Consider the following 14675-nt stretch of genomic DNA (forward strand, 5'->3'; position numbering starts at 1 on the left):
TCACCCCAGCCGACTCACAGGTGAAGTGTCGCCTCACCTGGAAGGACTGTCTGGGGCCCTGAATGGTGGTAAGGGAGGAAGTGTAAGGGCAGGTGTAGCACTTGTTCCGCTTACAGGGATAAGTGCCAGGAGGGAGATCAGTGGGGAGGGATGGGGGGAGACAAATGGACAAGGGAGTCGCGTAGAGAGCGATCCCTGCGGAAAACAGAATGTGAGGGGGGGGAGGGAAAGATGTGCTTGGTGGTGGGATCCCGTTGGAGATGGCGGAAGTTACAGAGAATTATATGTTGGACCCAGAGGCTGGTGGGGTGGTAGGTGAGGACAAGGGGAACCCTATCCCTAGTGGGGTGGCGGGAGGATGGGGTGAGAGCAGATGTGTGTGAAATGGGAGAGATGCGTTTGAGGGCAGAGTTGATGGTGGAGGAAGGGAAGCCCCTTTCTTTAAAAAAGGAAAACATCTCCTTCATCCTGAATGAAAAGCCTCATCCTGAGAGCAGATGCGGCGGAGATGGAGGAATTGAGAGAAGGGGATGGCATTTTTACAAGTAACAGTGTGGGAACAGGAATAGTCCAGGTAGCTGTGAAAGTCTGTGGGCTTATAGTAGACATCAGTAGGTTTCTCTAACTTCCGTTTATGCCCCTCCTCCCCTTCTTACCCCATCCTTATTTATTTATTTACTTACTTTCTCTCTGTCCCTCTCACAATAACTCCTTGCCTGTTCTCCATCTTCCTCTGGCGCTCCCCTCCCCCTCCTTTCTTCCAAGGCCTTCCGTCCCATGATACTCCTCCATCTCCAGCCTTGTATCCCTTTTGCCAATTAACTTCCCAGCCCTTGGCTTCATCCCTCCCCCTCCTGTCTTCTCCTATCTTTTCGGATCTTCCCCTCCCCCTCCTGCTTTCAAATCTCTTACTATCTCTTTTTTCCGTTAGTCCTAATGAAGGGCCTCGGCCCGAAACGTCGACTGTATCTCTTCCTATGGATGTTGCCTGGCCTGCTGTGTTCCACCAGCATTTTGTGTGTGTTGAGTGTGTACTATTTACTGTTTCACTATGGAAGGAAAACAACTATTTAAAAAGGATTAACAAGCTGTTAATGAAATGCCATCACAGTGCCAGCAATTCAGGTTCAAAACTGCACTGTCTTTAAGGAGCCTGCACGTTCTGCTTGTAACCGCGTGGCTTTCCTCTGGGTGCTCTGGTTTCCTCCCACATTCCAAAGAGCACAAAGTCACAAAGGTATAAATGGCCGGCTTGGGCTCGTTGGGCTCGAGGGACCCGTTACCATGCTGTGTCTCTACATAAAAAAAGTAAATAATAATTTGAAGTACAAATTAAATAGCAGATCCCCTAACACGGAGGTTGGTTGTGCTGTGGGTCATGTAGAAGGTTATAATGGATCATTGACAGGATGCAGAGCTGGGCTGAGAAGTGTGAAGTGATACACCTTGAAAGGTCAGAATTTAAAACAGAGTCAATGGTAGAATTTTTAGCAGTGCAGAGGAATAAAGGGATCTCAGGGTCCACGTCTACAGATTCATCGACGTTATCATGTGGGTTGATCAAGTGATTAAGAAGCTGTATAGTGCGTTGGCCTTCACTGAGTTCATGAGCTGTGAAGTAATGTTGCAACAATAAAACAAACTCTGGTTAGACCACATGTGCAGTGTTTTGTTCACTTCTGGACACCTCGTCATAAGAATGATGTGGAAGCTTTAGAGAGGATGCAGAGGAGATATACCAGGATGTTGCCTGGATTAGACAGCATGTCTTATGACAGAAGGTTGAGCTCGGGCTTTTCTCTCTGGAGTGGAGGATGAGAGGTGACTTCATAGAGGAGTACAAGATGACAAGAGGCATAGATCAAGTGGACAGCCTATGCCTTTTACCAGGGCGGAAGTGGCTAATATGAGAGGGCATAATTTTTCAGGGGACAGGGAGGAGGTCTGGCCTCTGCACATGTAGTACGCAGGCCCACTGGTGTGTGGACACGCCCTGGTGCTCGTGAACCAGATCCCCAGCTATGGATAAATAGCTCCACTGCCTTATGGCAGCCTTGGGAGAGATGAAGAATATAGGAGTAAATCCAGACAGTAAATCCGGAGTGGAGCTCCTAAAGTGACTGGATATCATTGAACATCCTTCCGGCAGTTCCTGCATCGAAGCTGGTACCAAACATGTTGCTTCGTAAGGTTTCCTTTGGACTACACCGGTGAGGCCGAGAGGGGGATCTTGACAACTGGGCATCACAGGATCTCCATACGTTCAGCCCAGGCTTGTGATGATGATGATGATGATGATCATCATCACCCATTGTCCTTCGAGACAGACGGATGCCAACCAATTTTAAGGTGATTGCAGTAAAGTACAGGAAAGATATCAGAGGTAGCTTTGACTGGTAAGTGTGTGGAATGCACTACAGAGGGTGGCGGTACATTAGGGACATTTAAGAGAGGAGTCTCCTAAGAGGCATACGGATGAAAGAAAAATGGATGGCTTTGTGGGAGTGAAGGGTTAGATTAATATTGGAGTAGATTAAAAGGTTGGCACAACATCATAAGGTAAATTGTCTGCATTATGCTGTATTGTTCCATGTTCCAACCTCTAAAACAAAATGGTAATGAAGACCATTTCCAAGAAAATTACCAAAGGTTTACACTGATGTAGGTTAATGATCTGAGCTAATTTAAATGATACCAAGATCATGAAGAAATTGATGACTAGAAACGTGAAACAATAAATAATTGTTTAGCAGCTACTCAGAGTTGGAGTTCTATCTCAGTCGCCACCTTCACTTATTAAACACCTGTTTTTATTAGGTGCTACAGGTACATCCAGCCAACACTCGTCTTTTTTCCCTAAACAGAAAGCAGAACTTGAATGCTGACCTAAACATTTATTTAAATTAGAGGCAGCAGTCACCATTCATTCAGAAATGAAATTATTAGCGGCAATAATGAATCAGGACATCTGTGCGATACGAGCAAATGACTCAGCTGAGAAGGAATGGTTAGACCGCTCCAAAACTCCAGCTTGCACAGGGCGCTCGGTCATGCAGTCTGTACTACCCTTACACCAGCAGCAAGATGGTGCTTGCTCTCAGCCAAAGCAGACAGCACAATCTTGCGTAATTCTTGAAAACAAAGTTAGCTGGGGTTAAATTTATCAAAGAAACACCGAGGGGAATTTAAAACATTTTTGTAATGTACCTTCAAGTCTGCTATTCAAACTATTAATGTGCTAATCTGAAAGGTATTTGAGCTTATAGGTTCCCAGATGCATCTGCAAAGTAAAATTCCTCGTCATATTCCAGAGTCATTTCCCCAGACATGCAGAAACTTGTACGATTTTCCTACCTATTAACTTTATTCCTTATCTTTTCATTACTTCACATTTCAGACAACATTCTTTCCTCGAAAGTCTTTCTTCTCCTCCACAACTGAAAGAATTAGCCAAGCAAAACCTTTCAAAATGGCTACTTATTAATCGATATGCCTCAGGAGAGAAAGCTGTTAGATTACTTAGCCATGAAGGTTAAGTAATGAAAGGAATAACATCAAGTTCAATCTTGAACATACCTAATATACATCTATATTTTCTTGGCAGATCACTGCATATTGATCTGGGTGAAACACTTGCTTTTTCCTTCACAGCAGGGCTAACTGGAATAACCTTCCAACAAATACAGCCAAGACTGAATATCTCAGAACAATCAGACGAACGATCTATTGGGGCCTGGTTCAACGGAGGAAGAATGGCCGTTTATATAATTCACAGAACTGACCTTTTCTCAGCCAGTGGCCTTCCACGGTGCCAATGGTATTGCTTCGCAGAGTTTTGCCAGACGTGGGAATGCTGTAATTGGTATCGGCCTCCGAGGATGATCGAGGTACGCAGTAGGTATCCACTGGGGAGCGGTCATGGGATACAGAAGGTTTTGGTGGACGAGGTGGAGGAACATCTGGTATAGGTTCCAACTTCGAGCAGCTCTGACTCAGAGCCCCCTCAGCTGGCAGTCGTGGAATCTGATATGAGCCCCCAGGAGTTGGAGGAATGTCGTAACAAACAGACATCTGCTTCATTTGATTCTCTATGCCAGATATCCGTGAAGGAGTATTAAATACATACAAATCACTGTCACTATCAGCAGTAGACAGTGAACAAGTTCCAGTAATCATGTCTGGAGAATAACTCCTTGGCAGGTTGTAAAGATTTGAATCTGTAGACTTTGACGTGATTCTGGGTGGGGGGGAATCATAAAAACTTGGTTGTGAGAAGAAGCCATTCATTGCCTGTTTAGGTGCGGGTGGCGCTGGGGGTTTGTGTGAAGGTACATTGTCATTGCAATCAGTTTCTGATGATGTGCACTTGGTCGAAGAATCTGCATGCAACCTAGAAAACAGATCAGAACAATATTCAGTAATTGTTTGACCACACTTGTGCCTTTGGAAAGATGCCATTGGTGAGCAGTACAAATCAACAGCTCATCATTAGTGGAAACCAATTTCAGGCAGGCAACTTAGCAACCCCAACTTTTCTTGGAGACAGAGTCACAGCCCTTGGATTAGAACTCATAACTGGACTTCAACAATTATTTTAGATCATGACGAGAAAATGATGCTGGAGGGCAGGCTTTCAGTGGCCAGTGCTGAGCTCATCTACTGATTTAATCAATCACTAAAGAAAAGGTGGGGCTGCTACAAGTGCACTGAATAATCACTTCACCAAGCCGAGCACACCAAAGAAAGTAAATTTGTGGAAAAGTAGACATGCAGGTAGGAAATTTTACATTTCAACATCAAAGAAATTTACAATCTGGGGAAAACCAGATAGACACTCTAACCCTCAAAACCTCAGCTTATCTAAAACTGTGCTACTTTACTTTATCTGTTCACAACCATTATTTCAAGCTTCGCCAATCTATATTGAATCATGCCTCAAATTTAAAGTTCTCATTCAGGTGCTAAAGGCTCATTGGTTTAACTTCCCCATCTCCTTCCGTACGATGACTATTTGATCCCTCAGGCCCTGACCTCTTTTGCACCGTCAGGTATGTCTTTGATCCTGCATTCAAGCTACCTTTAAATATTCATCCTCTCTTGACTCTTTAACACCAACCTTAAACTTGTTTAAGCAAGGCTCTGATCAGTTTTAATTTGTGATTTTAGTTCGGCCATCAGTTTTCCTCTTGATTAAATGTACTAAACAGACATAGTTGCCAAGAGCTTTAAGTTTACAAACTCTTCAGACAATGCACCATTTTACTTTTCTGTATTTTCTTATGCATTCAAAAGAGGCAAAAACATAAAATTCAGCACTCCAAGAATTCCATTTTACACTGGATCTTTCTCTCCAGAACAAAGCTATAAAGCTGCTTTGTTTGACACGGAGTAGCAGCAGCACTGGAAAGAGTAAATGAGTTTTTAATTATAGAGATAATAAATCAATAATAAATTCAACACAACAGATATACCAGCTTAATTTGAAATTAAGTCAATAAAAACTTGAAATAAGACTCTGGGAAGATTTACACTGGAACTGTCTATGTTGCAGCTAGTATTCAATGGAGATTTACAATTTTAAAATTGCTTAGCATTTCTAGAGCAAATGTGATTTAAAAATCCCTTATGGGAGGAAATAGAGAATTTAAAGCAGTCACTATGAATAAAAAGGAGTTAGTTTCTTTCTGCTACTTTATCTTAAGTTGAGGACTTTATCTTGTAAGGACTAGTCAGAAATTGATGTTGGCACCTTGTTGGAGAAAATGTTTTAGTCATTTAAAGCAGAGAAGGATGCAGGAATAAGTCTTGGAGCAAACAGCAGATAAGCTCTACTTTATATAATCTGGTACTGTGCAGAGCACAAAAATTCTTCTCAATCAAGGTTTCAAAGTTCTGGAATGCTCTGCATAACTCCATTAACATTTTGCATGTTTTTATAGTAAAGGCAACACTAACAAAAATTAAACTTCTCTCGTATACTTTGATGATAAACACATTATCTCAGTGTAAATGGTACTCCGACAACAGTAACTTCCTGTATGTTTTAGTAAGAGCTGCTAGTGTGTTAAAATAAAACACACTACTACTGGTTATATCTAATTACACTGGACAATGTTACAATCAGTCTCCTGCTGCAATCAACAATCTGCTGGACTTACTCAGCACGTTGAGCAGCATCTGAGGGAGAAAATGAATTGCTGATATTTTGGGTCAAAAGCCTGCGTCAGAACCTGCATTCCACCCCCCACCCCCACGTGCCGCTTGACCTGATGAGTTCCTCCAGCAGATTGATTCCTATGCAAGATTCTAGCGTCCGCAGTCTTGTGTCAACTGCTGCAAGCATCTACACTTCAGATTTCCCACACTGTCGCAAAACAAAATTTGCTTCAGTCCAATCAACTGCTGCACTGAAAAATTACCTGAAGCTCAGGAATTAGGATGCAGCGCCATTTTAGTGATTGAAAATATAACAGGATAATAATATTGCCACTAACATAAATTATATAGCTTCAGAAATAAAAAAACAAAGTTCTTTTGCACATTTCGCCCCCTCCCCAATAAATTTCCAATTAGTTCTTCAGGCTAACGGAGTCATTGGTTCTGATATATTCTTCTCACTACAACACATTCTTAAAGCAGTAATGCAGAGCTTCTGAACCAGAGATTATTCCAGTGTACACCAGAAGTCAATACCTTCTTGCATTGATTCTTATACTTTGCTATAAGTAGTTCTTGAGAAGTAATGATTTTTGTTTGGTAATTAAAACATGTTAAATCAGTCATGAAGAATTAAAAGGTGTTAATCTTTGTAGCACAATAGTCTCCTGGGCCTTCACAGTTCTACTTTCACAAGTTCAACAGCAGTCATTTAAGGTCATACAATTAAAATTTATCTGCTTGACTGAAATTATGACATGGTAAATAATAATCTTAAAACACGAGTAATAAAAAATTCTATAATTTTTTTACAACTCTATCCTAGTATACGCACACAAGCCAAATTATACAGTAATTTTCATATGAAACTAAAGACACACGTCAGTCAAAATCTGTGGAATTAAAAGAGACAAGTTAATGACTAATTCGACGACATTCCAACCATGTTCCCCTCAGCCCAATGCTGTATTTTTTGTTAGCGTTTAAAAAAAATTTCAATATCTGTAGTACTGTTTAGCTCGTGTTTCAATCCACTCCAAAAGGAATTTCGTGGTGAATCTAAAAGTTCTGCAACATTTGGTACACAATCTTCATGATGTAGCATGTAACTGAAGTCGCAGGAAAAACAAGATCCCTTAAATCAAATGGATAATGTGTTAACAATGTTGGCATAGCAAGATCAAGTTACTAACAACAGCATAAATATATACAATAGATAGACACTGGTATTGTTACCAAGTTCTGTCATCTCAGAGCCTTTCGCTTCATAAACAGCAGCTCTTGAACAACGCAAACACAAGGAAATCTGCAGATGCTGGAATTCCAAGAACTCACATAAAAATTGCTGGTGAACGCAGCAGGCCAGGCAGCTTCTCTACGAAGAGGTACAGTCGATGTTTCGGGCTGAAACCCTTCTGAAATGTCGACTGTACCTCTTCCTATAGATGCTGCCTGGCTTTCTGCGTTCACCAGCAATTTTTATGTGAGTTCTTGAACAAATCCATTTTCCATTTTCAAATGTATTTTAATATTCACAACACAATGCACCACTTTCACCTCTAACTTCCAGCCTTTCAGGACCTACTTCTTCTGAATTTTCACTGATTTGTTCTCTGGTGAAGGTCTTCTCTCCCTCTGGGTGCACATTACATATGCTTTTCAGATACGTTATTTATATATGGATATTTATATGAATTTCCAACTATGATTAACGATGATAAAGGGTGCATAAGGAATTTTGTCAAAAGTTAATCCACTTAATACCTCATCGTAGAGCATCACCTCAATCAAGATGCATCATTAAGACACACTTTACATCTAATTTTGCCATGCTTACCAACTAAAATATTCAAATCAGGATCAATGCAGATTGCAATTGAGTTTAACAAATACGATTGGAAGGAGCACATGACAATTGTCCAAGGGTCTGCATTGCAGAGCGTTTGATTAAGAAACAAGTACCATCATGCAAACTACAATAATGATTCAGGATTCACCAAGCAAGAAGCCCACAACTTGCCACCTCCCATAAATTCCATTATTGAAGCTTCACAGAGTTAGTTGGAAGCTGATATATTACGGTTAGATTCAAGCAGTGGCAACAGTGCTATTTGCAGAATGGAAAGCCAAACCAATTCTGTCACACAAATCAACTCTCAAATACTAAGAACTGCAGAAGAGCCCATGTTTTCATTATAAACCCACCAATGGCGTATTAAAACTCACTGAATGTGAAATGGCTGCTTTTTGCTCTCAAAATCTTCCAGCAAAAGATACTCGTCCCCTTCTTCTGTGGCAAATGATGATGCATGACTAATTCACAAACAAAGCAAATGGAAGGTGACAGCATGACAAAAGCTTGGCAATATTATAGAGCTGAGTGTCATAAAAACTTAGTTAAACACAAAGAAACATTTGCCCGCATGGAAGTGCCATCTTTTATTGAAGTGCTGTAGTGCATTTCAAAATCTAGGCAATCTGCAGTATTTTCGTATCATTACAATTGGCATCAATTTTCTATATAGTTCAGTGACATATATCAACTTAGGCACAAAGATTATGAATGGCTGGTTTCAAATGATCATACATACTATTAACTTGGTTAAGTATTGGCTATGTTTCAGTAGGTCATCTTTACTACCATTTCCCTTCAAGTATAAGTGCCTAATAAAATGCAAAGGTCAGACATTTGCAAGGTTTAAAGTTCTTTTTTAAATGGGTAAAAAAAAGCAAAGATACACCTAGAAATCAAATTGTTTTGGAGATGTTATTCTCTCATTTTTATTGTGGAAACATTTAGAATTAATTTTTTGCAACAAAATGTAATAATTTACAAGAAAGCTTCTGGCCTCAAAATAGTTTTCAGTCTTCAATGCCTCGGTTTAGATTTGAATTCCCATGATAGATACAGAGATGTTGAAAAGAACAAGGAGAAAGTAAACCAACACACTGCTGTGAATTCTACAGTATCTCTATCTTCTCAATTTGATCTTTGATGAGATGATCCATCAAAATATGGGGGATTTGCTGAGTATTGTTTTATAGAAAGCCCCTTGAGATGTACCGATAAGGAACCGGTGGTAACACTTTGTGCAGCAGCTTTGACTGGTGTCCAAGGAGGGTATGGAGCCACAGTAAAACTTCTCAACTTTAGCAAAAAAAAGAACAAATTCTGCAATTATCAATCTTGATTATGGTACAAATAGGGCAAGGATATTCCCAAGAGTGGATAAAAGTCACACTGGGAATGATATGATTTGCCCTGTGCAACTGCCTGACAAATTATTTGGTACAAATTATTTTGATTTTATTACATCTTGTAGAGATCATTTTCCTGGTAAAACAAAATAGGAGGCAAGTTATTCTTAAATTGGAGGTACCACACAACTTGGGGGTTCATGAAGCATACAATACATACTTAGTATAGGACTTCATTATGTTATTTCCCCCAAAGCACATGAAAAATGACACATTGAGGAGAATGAAAATATCCCTGTAAAGTTCAAACTTCGCAGTTAATATAAGCAATATCACTAATGCTGACAGAGGATTATCAAATGATAACTTTGCTACAAAAAGCGTTATGTTTGTGTGATAATTTAGACAGAATTTAACATGTAATATCTAAAAATCAAATCATAAACAATCAGCATGAAGTATTGGGCTTATAGGTCATGCCAGCTCAATTATCAAAGGAATCCCTAGTTTCTCATCACATTGTCCAACTATTGACCTTTTGCTTCGTTCCCGGATTCATCACTGAGTCCAGAGGTTGTTCAACATTTTAAGATGAAATGAAAGACTCAACGGATTGAATGGATTCACCCATCTTCATTTAAAAAGCAAGAATTTTCCTAAATTCTTACTAAGAGTTTTCAATTTAAATGCATTTCAATTTACTTAATTCATACATTCTTTAAAAATGGTTTATGTTTTTCCACTTTTCTTGATCAGTAACGTATTAAAAATATGAGCAGCTATCAAAGGCCATAAGGACAGCTCAGAGATGGGGCCTCATTTTATGATGCCTGAGAAATGGTTACGGAGGTGAGGCCTTCAGTTTTCTTGGAGTTGCTAAATTTAATCTTGCCTTGAGTTCATTTCCTGGCAAGGACCTCTTCAGCCACAGTAACGTAGTGGTTACAGCGAAGCTATTACAGCTCAGGGAGTCAGATTTGGGATGTCAATTTGGAAGTCACCTGAAAGTTTGCAAGCTCTCCCACTGGCGCGCGAGGGTTTTTTCCTGGTCCCCCAGTTTCCTTCCGCTGTCGAAAGGAGTACCAGTTAGTAGGTTAATGGGTCATTGTGTATTGCCCTGTGATCAGGCTAGGGTTAAATCGCGGGTTGCTGGACGACAAGGCTCAAAAGGCTGGAAGGGCCTATTCTACACTGTATCCCTTACTACAATAAATAAACCATACTAGCTCCAAACTCACTTGCAAGGTCCTGTGCATCATAGGGCCATCCAGTTATAAATCCCAGTTCAACACTTTGCCATTCCTCTCCCCCGCCCCAGCCGCATCAGCTGTCAAACAACTTTCAAAGTTTCTAAGCCACTTTTACGTGCATCAACATTCAAAAGCTATTAAAATTAAACATAATAAAATTATTAAAATGTAAATGACTAAACATTCAAATGTATCAAATTAATCCAAAATAAAATACACGAAACCTGCCTACCTCCTCCAGACTGAAGTAACAGTAACAGCTTTACTGAACTAGGTTTAACTCAGTGCACAATTAATGGCAGACGCCCCCACCACTAACAGCTGGGAAACTGTACGGAAAACATCGCTCACTCGGCACCTCCGGATCAGTTTAAAGTTGGATTGTGGTTTGGAAGAGCATGGAAATGGATGTGCAGGGGTCCTGAATTTTCTTATAGTAAAGGAAGAAAATACTTGCAGTTGCACAAGAAGAATTTTTTTCCCCTTGTGGAAATTTCAGGCTGTGCTGAAATGGAAGATTAGCACATTCAGGGGAAATATCTGGAAATAATAAATGTAATACTTTTGATATTGGTAATTTTTTGAACCAAATTGCTCCATCACATGCTGAAATTTGTGTGCCAACTCAATAAAGAAGGATTGCTAAATTATCTTTTGAGACATTAGTTCCAAGCATTAAGCAGTAAATGATTCAAAATAAAGCAGTATAATTATCATGAAAGGTATGGATTCTGAGGATTTCAGTATAATTCTAAAGTTTTATTATCCAAGAGTTCACCAGAAAAAAAACCATGACACCAAAATTGGTATTGTAATCGAAGGATACATTGGTCTCACAAAGCAGGGTTAAATGGCTTATTTATGCTCCAATATTTTGATTTCTCATGTCTCAAAAGATAATATAACCCATCAGAAGGCAATTCCAAAATAAAAGTTTAAAACCTGTGTAAAAACAAGATTCCACAGCGGATATTCCTATGTACAAGTTACATAAGAGACTGTAGATGTTAGAATCTGGAACCAAAAGGAACAAGCTGCTGGTGGAACACGGGCTGGATACAGGCGGACGGGATGATCGGCACATAGGATCTGAACACTCCCCGTCACCTGTATCCATCTATTGCTTGTCAGCTCTCGCCCCATCCCTCATCTCGGAGGTGGTGTGGAAGAGAAGAGGCGAGGGAGCACAATGGAATCTGTGTTGGGTTGGGGGTCGGCCCCTGCGTGCTGGCTCTCCAGGAAGCCAAGATGATTTGCCTTTTGTCTGTGGCTGCCAGTGAGAGCCAAGCTGGATTATATTCATCTCTTGCTGACCCAACAAGAGATGAGGAACTACTGCATGCTTGTTCTTGCAGAAACGTGGCTCCAGGATAGAATTCAAAGTTCATATACACTTTCTATGTCACCAGTTACAACCCTGAGATTCATTTTCTTGCATTTTCATAAACCCATAATAGAATAACCATAATAAAACCAATGAAAGACTGCGCCAACTGGGCAATCAGCCAATGTGTAAAATACAAAAAGGAAAAAAAATGATAATAAATAAGCAATAAAAATTGAGAATATGAGATGAAGAGTTCTTGAAAGTGAGTTCATAGATTGTGATAACATTTCAATGATGGGGCAGGTGAAGTTGAGTGAAGTTATCCCCTTTGGTTCAATAGCCCGATAGTTGAGGGGTAGAAACTGCTCCTGAACCTGGAGGTGCAAGTCCTGAAGCTCTTGTATCTTCTTCCTGATGATAGCAGTGAAAAGAGAGTATGACCTAGGTGGTAGGGGTCCCTGATGATGGATGCTACTTTTCTGTGAAAGCACTTCATGTAGATGTGCTCAATGGTTAGGAGGACTTTACCCATGATGGACTGGGCCGTGTCCACTACATCTTGTGGGATTTTCTGTTCAAAGGCATTGACATTTCCATACCAGGCTTTGATGCAGCCAGTCAATATATACTCCATCACAAATCTCTAGAATCTACATTTGCCCTGCTTTCTTCCTAATTGCCCTAAATTGCTGGGCCCAGGACAGGTCCTCTGAAATGATAACACTGAGGAATTGAAAGTTGCTGACCCCCTCCACCTCTGATCCTCTGGTGAAGGCTAGCTCATAGACCTCCTCCCAAAGTCAATAATCAGCTCCTTGGACATGCTGACATTAAGAGGTTGTTGTCGTGGCAACACTCAGCCAGATTTTCAGTTTCCCTCAAGACGCTGAATCATCATCACCTTTGATTCAGCCTTCGACAGTGGTGTCATCAGCAAACTTGAACATGGCATTGGAGCTGTGTTTAGCCACAGTCATAAATGTAAAGCGAATAGAGCGGGGTGGGGGGTGGGGGTAAGCTCACAGCCTTGTGGTGCACCTGTGCTGATGGAAACCGTGGAAGGAATGTTGTTGCCAATCTGAAATGGCTGGGCTCTGCAAGTGAGGAAATTGAGGATCCAGTTGCACAAGGAGGTATTGAGGCCAGGGTCTTGAAGCTTACTGATAAGCTTTGAGGGGATGATAGTATTGAATGCCAACTTGTAGTCAATAAGAGCATCTTGATATATGCATCTTTGCTGTCAAGATGTTCCCGGGTTGAGTGAAGACCCATCTGCTGTGGACCTGTTGCTCTGGTGGGCACATTGAAGCATATCCAAATTGCTGCCCAGGAAGGAGTTGGTATGTTTCATCACCAACCTCTCAAAGCACTTCATTACTGTGGATGCAAGTGCTACTGGATGGTAGTCATTGGGCAGGGTACCACCTTCTTCTTAGGCTACGTTCACACTGGACTGGATAATTTTGAAAACGCCAGTTACACGTAAAAACGATAGGCGTCCACATCAGGCATTTTTGAAAATACCTCCGTCCACATTAAAACGGGTATTTGGGCGATCTCTTCCTACTGGGCATGTGCAGGACACATCTACAGAAAACAAGCAAAGAGGAAACAGTATACTATTTCTGTTTCCGCGGCAGCGTTGTGCTATCTCCATTAATAGTGAAAGAAAGTTTTCAACAATGTCTTCGAGGAATACAAAGAAAACCTCCGCTGGAAAAAGCAGCTATTAACGTAGACAATAAAGTAAACAACAGGCGCATAAAGCCGTTTACCATTGTTGTTGTGGTGTTGGAGGCTGCGTTCAAGAAAACAATGAAACGCCGCGCTGTCCTGGCACGTCATGACAGCGGTTTTAAAAAGCTCCAGTTACCCCATACACACTACACTGCCCAACCAGCGTTTTCAGATTTACACACACTGGGGAGTGCTTTAGAAAAGCTCCATTTTCGGGGGAGGAAAACGCCGTTTCTGTGTGGACAGAGAGTCAAAACGAAGAGAAAAAGCTTTGGTTACGGATTTATCCGGTCTAGTGCGGATGTAGCCTTAGGCACTGGTACACAAGTGAAGCCTGCTAGAAGCAGGCTGGTAACTCACACTGCCGAAGCCAGAGGTTAGAGATCTCAGTGAACGCTCCAGCCAGTTGCTCAGAGTGGGTACTTTGTATTTGGCCAGGTACCCTGCCTAGGTCGGATGCTTTTTGTAGGTTTACCCTCCTGAAGGATGCTTGCACGTTGGCCTCAGAGACAGAAATCACAGGATTTGTGGGGACAGTGGGAGATCGTGATGGTTCCTCCTTGTTCTGACATCCAAAACAAGCATAGAAGACATTGAGGTCATCTGGAAACGAAGCCCTGTTGTCACCAATGGTGTTTGATGATACTCTGTAAGAGGTGATAGCATTCAAGCCCTACTGCAACATCCATGCACCATCAATCTTCAGCCCATGCCACTCAGGGACTTGTGCCAATATCACTTTGGGACTCTGTGCTATCGTTAACTATGTGTGCTGTGTGCGACTGTATGTACTGTGTTTTGCACCTTGGCCCTAGAGGGACATTGTTTAGTTTAGCTGGTCTCAATGATGACACAAGGCCCCATTCAGAGCACTGAAGCTAAAGGAGGTGCCGACGAGTCTCCGCCTCACCTGGGTGCTGCTTCCGAGTCTGGATGGTGGTGAGGGCAGAGGTGCCCAGGGAGGGGGAGAGATGAGCAGATCAGGGAGACACAGTCCCTAGGAAAAG

The 14675-nt window shown here is 41.4% G+C and overlaps 1 protein-coding gene across 10 annotated transcripts in view; it reads right to left on the reverse strand.

The window, feature by feature from the left end:
* gab1 (GRB2-associated binding protein 1) overlaps positions 1–14675 on the reverse strand; it is a 213452-nt gene that overhangs the window by 37615 nt on the left and 161162 nt on the right. For 8 of the 10 annotated variants that reach the window (XM_063046582.1, XM_063046580.1, XM_063046579.1 and 5 more), the window contains exons 4-5: positions 8383–8469; positions 3783–4390 (exon numbers count right to left, since the gene is read on the reverse strand). In XM_063046582.1, the coding sequence (XP_062902652.1) occupies positions 3783–4390; positions 8383–8469 (695 nt within the window). The remainder of the gene's footprint in view (positions 1–3782; positions 4391–8382; positions 8470–14675) is intronic. The other 2 variants (XM_063046583.1, XM_063046586.1) reach the window with 1 other exon arrangement.

Source organism: Mobula hypostoma, chromosome 4 (assembly GCF_963921235.1).
Source record: "Mobula hypostoma chromosome 4, sMobHyp1.1, whole genome shotgun sequence".
NCBI lineage: Eukaryota > Metazoa > Chordata > Chondrichthyes > Myliobatiformes > Myliobatidae > Mobula > Mobula hypostoma.